The sequence below is a fragment of the Schistocerca serialis genome, chromosome 6 (assembly GCF_023864345.2).
Source record: "Schistocerca serialis cubense isolate TAMUIC-IGC-003099 chromosome 6, iqSchSeri2.2, whole genome shotgun sequence".
In the NCBI taxonomy this organism is placed as follows: Eukaryota; Metazoa; Arthropoda; class Insecta; order Orthoptera; family Acrididae; genus Schistocerca; species Schistocerca serialis.
The window spans coordinates 484,127,201-484,141,974 of record NC_064643.1 but is presented as its reverse complement, the minus strand read 5'-3'; the positions used below and the strand labels follow the sequence as shown (position 1 = coordinate 484,141,974).

The following is a 14,774-nucleotide window of genomic DNA, read 5'->3' as shown; positions in this document are numbered from 1 at the left end:
GGTGATCAAAAAGTCAGTATAAATTTGAAAACTTAATAAACCATGGAATAATGTAGATAAAGAGGTATAAATTGACACACATGCTTGGAATGACATGGGGTTTTATTAGAACAAAAAAAAAAAAAAAAAACGCCCCATATCGCTAGACGCGTGAAAGATATCTTGCACATGTCATTTGGTGATTGTCGTGTGTTCAGCCGCCACTTTTGTCATGCTTGGCCTCCCAGGTCCCCAGACCTCAGTCCATGCAATTATTGGCCTTAGGGTTACCTGAAGTCGCAAGTGTATCGTGATCGACTGGCATCTCTAGGGATGCTGAAAGACAACATCCGACGCCAATGCCTCACCATAACTCCGGACATGCTTTACAGTGCTGTTCACAACATTATTCCTCGACTACAGCTATTGTTGAGGAATGATGGTGGACATATTGAGCATTTCCTGTAAAGAACATCACCTTTGCTTTGTCTTGCTTTGTTATGCTAATTATTGCTATTCTGATCAGATGAAGCGCCATCTGACAGACATTTTTTGAACCTTGTACTTTTTTTTTTTGTTTGTTCTAATAAAACCCCATGTCATTCCAAGTATGTGTGTCAATTTGTACCTCTCTATCTACATTATTCCGTGATGTATTCAGTTTTCAAATTTATACTGACTTTTTGATCACCTAGTATGTTGCATTAGTATTTCCTTTACTTGCATCCTAAATGTATTGCCTTTCATTGTAATAAGTAAGGATAGTTTGTTGAAGAGTAGGCTTCCCATATTTCTCATCCTACCTTGATTTCTGCTCAATCTTTGTGTCACCAAACAGATGTTTGCCTCTTTTTCACTGAGTGAGCAAGCCCATGCTACACAGTCTAGTTAACAAGAATTATTCAGCTTAAGATAGTAATATGTTTCCTCTCACAGAGAATGTTGTTTTATTGCAGCACTGACCATGTAGGGGGGGTTTGAGTTCACATGAAACAGAGAACTTCAATGGCAGTAGATAGTCACTGATAGTGCTCCCAAACCAGATATGTCACAGCAGAAAAACCAGATAACATGTGTTCCACAACATCTCACCACTCTTGTGTCCCATCCTGTGCATTTGAACCCTTTGCACTGTAGCCTTCAGATATGGAGATCCAAGCAGACACCAATCTGGGGAGAAGATGCAGAAAGGCATCTCTCCAACCTGCATCAAAGAGTGTGTGGAGAATAGACATCTGCATACCATCAGACATAGCACCTTATTCTCTGCAGTAGAAAACTGACTGACAGAATTACCTTTTGCCAACACAAATTCAGCATGTGGACTGGTTTTGTGGATGTCCATTTTCAACATTTAAAAGCAAATGAAGGTAGGCTGAAATTGCTATAACTCCTTTTCTATTGAGGTTTAGCACTAACATGCATGTTTCCAAATGCTTCAGGCCTGCCAGGTGAGTGTGTAATGGTTAGAGGTTTTGGAGACTCCACTGCTATGTGCAAGTTCCTGGGCCTTGATTGAGCCATATTGAAAGTAATGGACTGAGGGAATTCAGCCAGTGTAATCATAAGACAGATCATGCCCAGCTACGTCTGTGCAAACTAGTATGCAGAAAACGGAGGAAAGCTCAAAAGCAAAAGGAATATGTAGAAGGTTTGTTCATGTGAAATGCACTTGAAGCAATACAGAAAGGCAAGAGCAAGTAGATGAAGATGAGTTAGGAGATATGATACTCTGAGAAGAATTTGACAGAGCAATGAAAGACTTAAGAGGAAAGAGATCCTTGCAATAGACAATATTCCATCAGAATTACTGAGATTCTTGACAGAGTGGACCTTGGTAAAACTATTTCAATTTGTGTGCAAGATAGGTGCGACAGGAGAAATACCCTCACACTTAAAGAAAAATGTAATAATTACAATTCCAAAGAAGGCAGGTGCTAACAGATGTGAATAATATTGAACTATCAGTTTAGTAACGGAAAAAGGAAGACCTATATTTGTAACATTTTAGGACTGGAGAAAGCTTTGGACATTCTTGACCATATTACACTCTTTAAAATTCTATAGTTACTGGGGATAATATGCAGTGGAAGATAAAATTTTACAGAAACAAGACTGCAGTTATAAGAGTCAGGGAACATGAAAGGAAATCCCTGTGTGGGAAGAAAGTAAGACATGGTTTGTAGACTATTCCAATGTTGTGTAATATATATGTGTAGAGAAAGCTGTGAAGCAAATCAATGAGCAATTCAGAAAGTGCATTAAAATTCAAGGAGAAGTAATAAAATATTTGAGATTTGCTGCTAACATTTTAATTTTGTCAGAGATGGCAAAGGAATTCAAAAGAGCCATTCAGCTGAATGGGTAGTTTCTTGAAAAGAGGTTATAAGATAAAAGTAAAAGAAATGTAATGGAATGTAGTAAAATTAAATCAAACAGTTAGGTTATAAATTAAGAAACCAAAAATAGTAGATAGGGTTTGTGATTTGGGTAGGAAAACAACTCATGATGGCTCAGATAAAAAGTATATATAATGTAGATAGGCAATAGCAAAAATGGCATTTCAGAAGGAAAGAAATTTATTAACATACAACACAAATACAGAACTTAAGAATAAAGTGTAGCCTTATACAGAAATTAAATGTGAGCTAAAGAATTGTAATGATTATATGGATAGAACAAATAACGAATGAGGAGGTACTGAATAGAACATGGAGAAAAAGTAGATATTAGTTGCTATGATACCTCCTGAGGCATCAAGGCATTGTCCACAGTGGCAGGAGACTTTGATCATGTGCATGTGAGTTGTGCTTGTGTGTTTTTGCATGTATCTTCTATCTCTGAAGAAGGCCTTTTATCTGCATGTTTAAATGTAAAGCAGTATTTTCACACTCTGCCTGTCTGCGACTTAACACCTCCTCCATATAGTGATTAGTGGCCGGGTTTTCAATATCTGAGATCCATCCTTCATGAAATCCTCCCCACTCCACCTCTTGCTTCATCCCTATGAAATCCCCAAACCACCTTCCATACCCTCTGGCTCCTACACTTGTAATTGCCCCCGGTGTAAAACCTGTCCCATGCACCCTCCCACCACCACCTACTCCAGTCCTGTAACATGGAAGGTGTACACGATCAAAAGCAGAGCCACATGTGAAAGCACCCACGTGATTTACCAACTGACGTGCCTACACTGTGAAGCCTTCTATGTGGGAATGACCAGCAACAAACTGTCCATTCACATGAACGGACACAGGCGGACAGTGTTTGTTGGTAATGAGGATCACCCTGTGACTAAACATGCCTTGGTGGGCGGCCAGCACATCTTGGCACAGTGTTACACCATCCGGGTTATCTGGATACTTCCCACTGACACCAACATCTACATCTACATCTACATCCATACTCTGCAAGCCATCTGACGGTGTGTGGCGGAGGGTACCCTGAGTACCTCTATCGGTTCTCCCTTCTATTCCAGTCTCATATTGTTCATGGAAAGAAGGACTGTCAGTATGCTTCTGTGTGGGCTCTAATCTCTCTGATTTTATCCTCATGGTCTCTTCGCGAGATATACATAGGAGGGAGCAATATACTGCTTGACTATTCGGTGAAGGTATGTTCTCAAAACTTTAACAAAAGCCCGTACCGAGCTACTGAGCGTCTCTCCTGCAGAGTCTTCCACTGGAGTTTATCTATCAACTCCATAACACTTTCGCGATTACTAAATGATCCTGTAACGAAGCACACTGCTCTCCGTTGGATCTTCTCTATCTCTTCTATCAACCCTATCTGGTACGGATCCCACACTGCTGAGCAGTATTCAAGCAGTGGGCGAACAAGCGTACTGTAACCTACTTCCTTTGTTTTCAGATTGCATTTCCTTAGGATTCTTCCAATGAATCTCAGTCTGGCATCTGCTTTACCGACGATCAACTTTATACACTCCTGGAAATTGAAATAAGAACACCGTGAATTCATTGTCCCAGGAAGGGCAAACTTTATTGACACATTCCTGGGGTCAGATACATCACATGATCGCACTGACAGAACCACAGGCACATAGACACAGGCAACAGAGCATTCACAATGTCGGCACTAGTACAGTGTATATCCACCTTTCGCAGCAATGCAGGCTGCTATTCTCCCATGGAGATGATCGTAGAGATGCTGGATGTAGTCCTGTGGAACGGCTTGCCATGCCATTTCCACCTGGCGCCTCAGTTGGACCAGCATTCGTGCTGGACGTGCAGACCGCGTGAGACGACGCTTTATCCAGTCCCAAACATGCTCAATGGGGGACAGATCCGGAGATCTTGCTGGCCAGGGTAGTTGACTTACACCTTCTAGAGCACGTTGGGTGTCACGGGATACATGCGGACGTGCATTGTCCTGTTGGAACAGCAAGTTCCCTTGCCGGTCTAGGAATGGTAGAACGATGGGTTCGATGACGGTTTGGATGTACCGTGCACTATTCAGTGTCCCCTAGACGATCACCAGTGGTGTACGGACAGTGCCAGGTGTTGGCCCTGTGTGCCTCGGTCGTATGCAGTCCTGATTGTGGCACTCACCTGCACGGCGCCAAACACGCATACGACCATCATTGGCACCAAGGCAGAAGCGACTCTCATCGCTGAAGACGACACGTCTCCATTCGTCCCTCCATTCACGCCTGTCGCGACACTACTGGAGGCGGGCTGCACGATGTTGGGGCGTGAGCGGTGTGCGGGACCGTAGCCCAGCTTCATGGAGATGGTTGCGAATGGTCCTCGCCAATACCCCAGGAGCAACAGTGTCCTTAATTTGCTGGGAAGTGGCGGTGCGGTCCCCTACGGCACTGCGTAGGATCCTACGGTCTTGGCAAGCATCCGTGCATCGCTGCGGTCCGGTCCCAGGTCGACGGGCACGTGCACCTTCCGCCGACCACTGGCAACAACATCGATGTACTGTGGAGACCTCACGCCCCACGTGTTGAGCAATTCGGCGGTACGTCCACCCGGCCTCCCGCATGCCCATTATACGCCCTCGCTCAAAGTTCGTCAACTGCACATACGGTTCACGTCCACGCTGTCGCGGCATGCTACCAGTGTTAAAGACTGCGATGGAGCTCCGTATGCCGCAGCAAACTGGCTGACACTGATGGCGGCGGTGCACAAATGCTGCGCAGCTAGCGCCATTCGACAGCCAACACCGCGGTTCCTGGTGTGTCCGCTGTGCCGTGCGTGTGATCATTGCTTGTACAGCCCTCTCGCTCTGTCCGGAGCAAGTTTGGTGGGTCTGACACACCGGTGTCAATGTGTTCTTTTTTCCATTTCCAGGAGTGTATGATCATTCCATTTTAAATCACTCCTAATGCGTACTCCCGGATAATTTATGGAATTAACTGCTTCCAGTTGCTGACCTGCTATTTTGTAGCTAAATGATAAGGGATCTATCTTTCTATGTATTTGCAGCACATTACACTTGTCTACTTTGAGATTCAATTGCCATTCCCTGCACCATGCGTCAATTCGCTGCAGATCCTCCTGCATTTCAGTACAATTTTCCATTGTTACAACCTCTCGATACACCACAGCATCATCTGCAAAAAGCCTCAATGAACTTCCGATGTCATCCACCAGGTCATTTATGTATATTGTGAATAGCAACGGTCCTATGACACTCCCCTGCGGCACACCTGAAATCACTCTTACTTCGGAAGACTTCTCTCCATTGATAACGACATGCTGCTTTCTGTTATCTAGGAACTCCTCAATCCAATCACACAAATGGTCTGATAGTCCATATGCTCTTACTTTGTTCATTAAACGACTGTGGGGAACTGTATTGAATGCCTTGCGGAAGTCAAGAAACACGGCATCTACCTGTAAACCCATGTCTATGGCCCTCTGAGTCTCGTGGACGAATAGCGCGAGCTGGGTTTCACACGACCGTCTTTTTTGAATCCCATGCTGACTCCTACAGAGTAGATTTCTACTCTCCAGAAAAGTCATTATACTTGAACATTATATGTGTTCCAAAATTCTACAACTGATCGACGTTAGAGATATAGGTCTATAGTTCTGCACATCTGTTCGACGTCCCTTCTTGAAAACGGGGATGGACTGTGCCCTTTTCCAATCCTTTGGCACACTATGCTCTTCTAGAGACCTACGGTACACCGCTGCAAGAAGGGGGGCAAGTTCCTTCGCGTATTCTGTGTAAAATCGAACTGGTATCCCATCAGGTCCAGCTGCCTTTTCTCTTTTGAGCGATTTTAATTGTTTCTCTATCCCTCTGTTGTCTATTTCGATATCTACCATTTTGTCATCTGGGCGACAATCTAGAGAAGGTACTACAATGCAGTCTTCCTCTGTGAAACAGCTTTGGAAAAAGACATTTAGTATTTCCGGCTTTAGTCTGTCAACCTATCAGAACTCCAGAGATGGGAACTTGCCCTTTAATATATCCTCTTTTCCCATTACCCACCTGGCCTCAACCTCCGCTAATTTCAAGTTGCCGCCCCTCGTACATCACTTGTCACTCAACAACATCTTTGCCTCTGTACTTCCGCCTCGACTGACATCTCTGCCCAAACTCTTTGCCTTTTCATATGTCTGCTTGTGTCTGTATATGTGCGGATGGATATGTGTGTGTGTGTGTGTGTGTGTGTGTGTGTGTGTGTGCGAGTGTATACCTGTCCCTTTTTCCCCCTAAGGTAAGTCTTTCCGCTCGCGGGATTGGAATGACTCCTTACCCTCTCCCTTAAAACCCCCATCCTTTTGTCTTTCCCTCTCCTTCCCTCTTTCCTGATGAAGCAACCATGGGTTGCGAAAGCTTGATATTTGTGTGTGTGTGTGTGTGTGTGTGTGTGTGTGTGTGTGTGTGTGTGTGTGTGTGTTTTATTGTATCTATCTACCAGCGCTTTCCTGTTTGGTAAGTCACAGCACTTTTTTTATATATTTTTCCCATGTGGAATGTTTCTTTCTATTATATTCTTAATTTCTACTGTATCATTTGATGCAGGGATATGTTCAGTTTTCTTTGAATAATCACTAAAGTATGATGCAGAAGCCTGAAAGTAGTTTGTATTTTGTGACCATTATTGTGACACAGTACTCTCTAACAGGCTGAATGGGTATGTTTCGTCTAATATGTATGCACTTTTGAATTTCATTTTTTACTGTAGACCTGTTGGCAGTTTTTTGTGTTTCATCTTTTCTGTTCACATTTAGTACTGACAATGACTGCTTATCAGTTGAAACCATTGAATTTTGGTACTAATTTTTGCAATCAGTAAAATTTCAATAGAAATAAGTATGAGTATTATGTCAGGTAACCCATGGAAAATTTGACACACACAAACAGAACCACAGATGACAATAAATGAGTCACTGAGTGAGTGATTTTTGCGCTCGAGTGATTGGTATAAGGCTTAAATACTGAATCAAATGTTGATAGTAAACATTTCATTAGTGTTGTATAAACACTTTAACAGTATGGTTAATATTATTCTGAAGAGTGGTGGCACAGAAAGTTTGACCAGCAGAGCAGCAAATTGCATATAGCATAGATGATACAGGGCTAAGGTTGTGGCCAAGCTGTGGAAAGTAATTGGTGTGGTCGCTCCATTTATTGATGATGTGAATTGAAAGTCATAGCCTCCCAAAGTTTTGTGTCACTACTGATCATAAGAGATGTGATACTTTTTATTCTACTTTCTATGTATAGTGGACAATCATCCATTTTGTATTTGCTATTTTTATAAGTTTTTCACATTCACTATTCTCTCCAAAGTTAGTTGCTAAGGCTTGGAAAGTCACTATATACCTGGCTATCCTTTGTGCTCCACCAAAAATTCATTCTATACCTTTCCCACCCTTTGCTCTGCTGAAGATCTGTTCAGTGCACACTTTATTGGTTAGCAAGTTCTGAGGTGTTTTTGATGGTAGTACAATTGGATTCTTTCTGTTTTCTATTTTTGGTCAGCAGTAGATATCTTCCTTTGAGGCTTAAGGCTGTGTGCTTTGCATTTATCTTTGGTTCTCCTGACATAAAGTGGTATTGGCTATATTTGAAACAAGAAAATGACATCTAGTAAGATTCCAAATATTGGAACATTGCTACTTTTCGGAAAATGTAGAGGAAGTACCCAGTGACAGAATTCAGAATCATTTGTTGATAATTTGCCATCTGCCCTTCACCTTAGCTTCTGTGAAAGCTCCTCTGATGTGGAAACCTCTTGTGATGTCATTAATGATGTTTTGAAATGGGAAAAAAAGCAGCAACACCACCACCAGATAGTGTTGTTGTCTTCAAAAATTGGTTCAAATGGCTCTGAGCACTATGGGACTTACCATCTATGGTCATCAGTCCCCTAGAAGTTAGAACTACTTAAACCAAACTAACCTAAGGACATCACACAACACCCAGTCATCACGAGGCAGAGAAAATCCCTGACCCCTCTGGGAATCGAACCCGGGAACCCGGGCGTGGGAAGCGAGAACGCTACCGCACGACCACAAGCTGCGGACGTTGTTGTCTTCCATTACTGTTGCAAGACAGCTATTTGTGTTTGATTTATGTCATCTTTGGGTCTCTTTTGGCATTCCAGCACTTTACATGAGCATCAACTCTGGTTATCTATTGCAGCTGTAAAAATATACTTGTCATTTTCATATTAATATTGTAGCTCTGTCTTCCATAGACTGTTTACACTTCTATCCTACTACAATTTCCAAATGCCAATATTACTTATCATTGCTCTTTGGAAAACATATATTTGTTAATTTATGCTGTTTCATGTTGTCAGTTGTTTTCATTTAGTGCATATCTCTATTCTAGTCTGTTATCTTTCTCCTAACAGCTTTTTTTCACTCATCATTTGAACTCTCTTCATAATTTCCCATGTGCAGGTGCTTTATTAATAGCCTTAAATTGTGTCATTTTTTACATCATTGCTCTTCTTGTATCGCCTCCCCTAATTAGAATTCAGTATTTTTTGTAAGAATCTGTTAAAAGTTTTATCAAAAGTTGATGCTGGCCCAGACCATCAAAAACAAACAGAAGACAATAATGGATGAAAAACACTGAACTAATACTTACAAAGAGAATGAGCTAGCTAGCTTATGGCATTACTTTTTCTATCTTAAAAGCAATGTTATTTAATTTATTAATGTGCCATGTTATGAACATAACACCCACACTGTTCTGTAATATTTAATGCCACATGCATCATCTTTGTTCTCCAGTATTTTATGCTTTCCAACTTTTGGACCTACGCTTCATCAAAAGATATTGACCCATCACTTGCGGAGGTCTTGAAGAAACTCTGTTCCTTGTATGGATCTTGGAGCCTAGAGAAACATTTAACAATGCTTTATAAAGGTATGGATTTTACAACTTTTATTAAAGCTATTTAAGTCCAGTTTCAATGAAATATCAATAGCGTTTGCCTATAATATATTGTCATGTATTTTTATCTTGTGTTATCCACTTCTTTATCAGTTTCAGGTTCAGATTAATTTAACAGTTAAGAGAGCAGTACTTTCCATAGTCATAGTTCCAAAGTTTTTTTTAGTTCTGTGTTCTACAGGCATGCTGTTCTGCAATATTTTTTTTAGAACTTTTCTAACTTACTGAAATGTAGCTGTGCTTGATTTCAACATTGTAATATCTGTGTTGTTTGTCAAGGTGTTTATAACTATCATTAACAAGTTTGCAAAAGTCAAATTTTGTCTGGATATTTGGAATTGCTGTGACACTGTGGTCAACACATTATGAGGAAACAGTAATTAAAGACACTCTTTACAACCAGTAAAAAAAAAAACAGGTTCGAAGAAATCCAAAAATGTTGAAAATAACTGCTTAAAGTAGTTGAATCATATTTGAACCATATTTAAAAGTAGCTTGTAACAAAAAGAAAATAAGAAAAACTTTTTAAAATTTTCTGTTCAAAAATCTGAAGTGAAGATTATTAATTAATTACTTACACTAATTCAATGTAGACTAAATAACCATAAATTAAAAAGTGTTTAGTGTGAGAGGTGGGGTCAACTACTGCCATAGCTCATTATTTTGTAGTAATGCTGGAAGTTACAATAAGAATTTTATAACTTAATGCCAACAAATCAAAGATGTTCTGGACATGTTCTTGGGCACTGCCTGCTGTAACATCTCATTCCAAAACATACTTCGCTAGTATTAAAATGTAGGATATTTCTGTAACATTCATTTTTATGTTTTTCCTTCTCTATTTTCCCCATGGATTCAACAGCCTTGTTGCAGTATTCACTGTGAACAGAATATCCATTTCAGCCAATTCCTCTTATAAAGATGTAACAAAATTCTTATAAGGGAGGGTTGGGACGGGATGGCTGTTAACTGGTTGGGACGGGATGGCCGTTAACTGGAAGAGAGGTAATAGATGCATGGGATAGGAATTGAAGATAGGCGCTGGTGCACAGCATACAAGATTGATGTTGTTCTCTGCTGCAGTTTCTGCTGCACACCATTTTATGTGTGTATGACCATCAGACAGCTTTGAACCCAAATGAATGAGCAACACAAAACTGTGCACAAGAGCAGAATTGATTCATCCCATTGCAGAACACCCAGTTGGGCATAATATGCTCAATTTCAATTACTTTCATTAAATACATAAAGAATCTACTCACTAAGTGGCGGCAGAACACAAACATAAAAGAGGGTTGTAATTAAGCAAGCTTTTGGAGCCAGTGGCTCCTTCTTGAGAGGCAGACTTACAAACAGATTGGGTGTATGGCCATATGAACCAGGATGGCTCCTTCCTATGCCAACCTTTTCTTGAGTCACTTGGAGGGGGATTTCCTGGGATCCATAAGTCTTCATCACCTGCTTTGGTTTAGATAAATTGGTGACATCTTTACCATATGGACTCATGGTGAGACTGACATGTTAAAATTCCTGAAATCTCTGAATTCCTTTTCCCAATTAAATTTCACATCGTCCTCCTCTGAATCCCATGCTACTTTCCTTGATGTTGATCTCGTCCTCACTGAACCCAGCTACACATTTCTGTCCACATTAAACCTACCAGCGAATAACAGAACTTACATTTTGACAGTTGCCATCCTTTCCATGTCAGATGTTCTCTCCCACACAGCCCTGGCATTCGAGGCAAACATATTCATTCAGATTCAGATGCTTTACAGCAACACTCCATCATTCTCACTTCAGCAGCCTTCACTGCCTGTAATTACCCCACCAGCCTGGTTCAAAAGCAGATTTCCCGGGCCATCACATCTAATCCTGGTACTGCTGATTCCTCCAAAAAACAACTTCAGAGCACACCATTGGTGATTCACTATTATCCTGGTCCAGAATGTATTAATCAGCTACTTCAACAGGGCCATGACTTCCTTAAATCATACCCTGAAATGAGATCCATTCTATCTGAAATCTCGATCACCACACCTAGAATAGCTTTTTGCCACCCTCCCAATCTCCGCAACATTTTTTTCAGTCCCTTTGCTCTTTCTGCAGCCATCTCCCTACCTATGACTCCTACCCTTGTGACTGTCCCCACTGCAGGACTTGCCCTATGCACCCTCCTACCACCACTTATAGCAGCCCTGTGACTGACAAAACATATACTATCAGATGGAGAGCCACCTGTGAAACAACACGTCATATATCAGCTGTTGTGTAAACACTGTTTGGCCTTTTACAACAGTAAGACAACCACCAAATGATCAATTAGCATTAATGGGCATAGGCAGAGGGTGTATATTAGTGACACACAATATCCTGTTGCACAGCATCATCTACAACATGACAGTCATGACCTCGGTGCCTGTTTCACCATGTGCACCATCTGGATTCTTCCCCCAGACACCAGTATCTCAGAACTCAACCAGTGGGAACTAGAGCTACAACATGTGCTTGGTTCTCAACTCCCACCTGGTCATAACTTACGTTAATTTCGTCCGTCTCAGCATTTCTTCATTGTAACTACTCTTTCCTTCACTCCATTTTAGTTTTCTGTGTGTTTCATTGTCTTAACTGTTTATTTTTCACCGGCTCCCTCCTACCTCTGTTAGTACAATGCACTTACAAGGGGAGGCCGCCAATTGTGAAATTCAGATTCGATTCATACTGCGCATAATAAAAGCTCATGGCCAGAGGTGTAATGTGGCAAAGAACCAAGATGCACTTCTCAGCCGTTGTCGAGAAAATCGACAGTTAAAAGAAACCGTTGCGGTGAAATACTCTCTACGATTACTAATTTTCTACAGCGTCGTGGCACAGCGGTAAGTGCTCGGGTTCGTAATCCGAAGGTCGCCGGTTCGAATCTCGCGCCATGCGATTTTTTTTATTATTAGTTTTTTGTAATTCAAAAAAAAAAAAAAAAATATATATATATATATATATATATATATATATATATATATATATATATATATATATATATTTAAATATGTCTGCTTGTGTCTGTATGTGTGGATGGATATGTGCGTGTGTGCAAGTGTATACCTGTCCTTTTTTCCCCCTAAGGTAAGTCTTTCCGCTCCCGGGATTGGAATGACTCCTTACCCTCTCCTTTAAAACCCACTTCCTTTCGTCTTCCCCTCTCCTTCCCTCTTTCCTGATGAGGCAACAATTTGTTGCGAAAGCTTGAATTTTGTGTGTATGTTTGTGTTTGTTTGTGTGTCTATCGACCTGCCAGCGTTTTTGTTCGGTAAGTCACCTCATCTTTGTTTTTTTATATATATATAAAGGTATTAATGAATTGCTTATGCATGTTGGTGAAGGCGGATCGCTCTGCAATTGTACCGCCTCCATTTTTCCGTTTTTTTTTTTAACAAGGTGTACCAAAGCTCTCCCGTCCGCACTGAACCTTCTTTTGAAGTTAGCAGGCAACTACGCTGTTATGCGGCAGCTCGTTTCGGCCCATTCAACATCTGTCATTCAAGTGTAATGAGCGAGTAACGGAGTTTATATTTCATACCTGCCACAGCAAATTTGTGTTCGTGGGGTCTCTATTCTAATTCGAACGTTTGACTTACGCTATCCGTATTCGTTTCGGAATATCGTTTCTACGTCTTCCGTTAACTATACGTGGTTAACATTATGAAGACAATTAATAACATCTGTGAAATACAACTTTGTTTGCGGAAAACATAATGATGTCGCCAGTTTTTCCACGACAAACGACTTTCAACAACTTATTATATGCATAATTGTTGCAACTGATTGCCGGGAATTATATATATATTTGAATTATAAAAAACAAATACTAAAAAAAAAGGTTGCATAGCGCGAGATTCGATCCGGCGACCTTCGGATTTCGAACCCGAGCGCTTACCGCTGCGCCACGACGCTGTAGAGAATTGTTAATCGTAGAGAGTATTTCACTGCAACGGTTTCTTTTAACTGTCAATTTTCTCGACAACGGCTGAGAAGTGCATCTTGGTGCTTTGCCACATTACACCTCTGGCCATGAGCTTTTATTATGCGCAGTATCAATCGAATCTGAATTTCACAATTGGCGGCCTCCCCTTGTTAGCTTTTCACTCTTATTAACTCATGCGTGATGTTTGAGCAGTAAACTGTGTCTTGTGTATTACCCTGTCTTGCACCTTTAAGCTCTCAGGTTTTCAAATCTCATCCGATGCAGTCCACAACAATCAGTCTTTCCTTCTCATCCCGAGCAGTAAGTCTCCCCTGACCTGTGGTTCTGTGTGACTTTCCCGAAATCTACCCCTTTTCTTAGACCTCTCCAGTCCTTTTCCTTCACCCCTCTTCTTTCCTCTTCAGCCTGAATGCTGAAGAAGGAGCCACAGGCTCCAAAAGCTTGCCTAATTACAACCCTCTTTTGTGTTGTGTTCTGCTGCTGCTGCTTGGTGAGTAGATTTTTTTTATCTATCCAGTTAAATTATTTTGTCAAAAATTGATCACTTTTAATTACTGCTTCACAACCTGTGCTATATGGATCCTTCCTCCCTACACCAGCTTCTCTGAACTACATAGTTGTGAGAAAACTTAGAGCACCATTTCCAGCCAACAGTCTAGTTTATGTGATGATGTCATTCACACCTTAAGCAGCAAGGAAGATTTGGTGAAGGGACGTTGACTTTTTGTATGCTCTACAAGATGTATAATGATGTTTACTTGATATCCTGATACCCACATGATCACCCGACGTCATGGATGAACCTCAACATGTCAACAACAAAATCAGCTGTAAATAAAATAAGATCTATACAAACAACTGAAGGGGCCATCCCTACTACAAAAAGATATAGTAACAGCTATCACGTGATCTGTTGGATGATGGATGTACAGAGATTAGTGTAACTTGGAAGTAGATATCCTCAGAATCTGCAGAGTAGTGAAGTGATGTAAATCACTTAATAAAAACAAGTCTTCTGATCCAGAGTATATACCAGTTACGTTCTTTTCAAAGTGTGCTGATGGAATAGCTCAATACTTAACAATCATATACAACTGCTCAGTGGACAAAAGATCTGTACCCAAAGATTGGAAAGTTGTGCAGGTCACTCCAGTATTCAAGAAAGGTAGTAGTAGTAATCCAGTAAATTACAGGCACCTATCATTAACATTGATATACAGTCGGATTTTGGATCATATATTGTGTTCGAAGAGAACGGCCTATTGACACACAGTCAACACAGATTCAAAAAACACCGATCTTGCAAAACGCAATTAGCTCTTTGCACACATGGAACGTTGAGTGCTATTGACAAGGGATTTCAAATTGATTCCTTATTTCTAGATTTCCAGAAGGCTTTTGACACTATACCACACATGCAGTTTGT

The 14,774-nt window shown here is 41.0% G+C and overlaps 1 protein-coding gene across 1 annotated transcript in view; it reads left to right on the top strand.

Annotated features, from left to right (window-relative positions):
- The window catches only part of LOC126484401 (peroxisomal acyl-coenzyme A oxidase 3-like), a 144,028-nt gene that overhangs the window by 98,341 nt on the left and 30,913 nt on the right, over nt 1–14,774 (top strand). Inside the window, exon 9 of the mRNA XM_050107901.1 lies at nt 9,207–9,342. Coding sequence (XP_049963858.1) covers nt 9,207–9,342 — 136 coding nt within the window. The remainder of the gene's footprint in view (nt 1–9,206; nt 9,343–14,774) is intronic.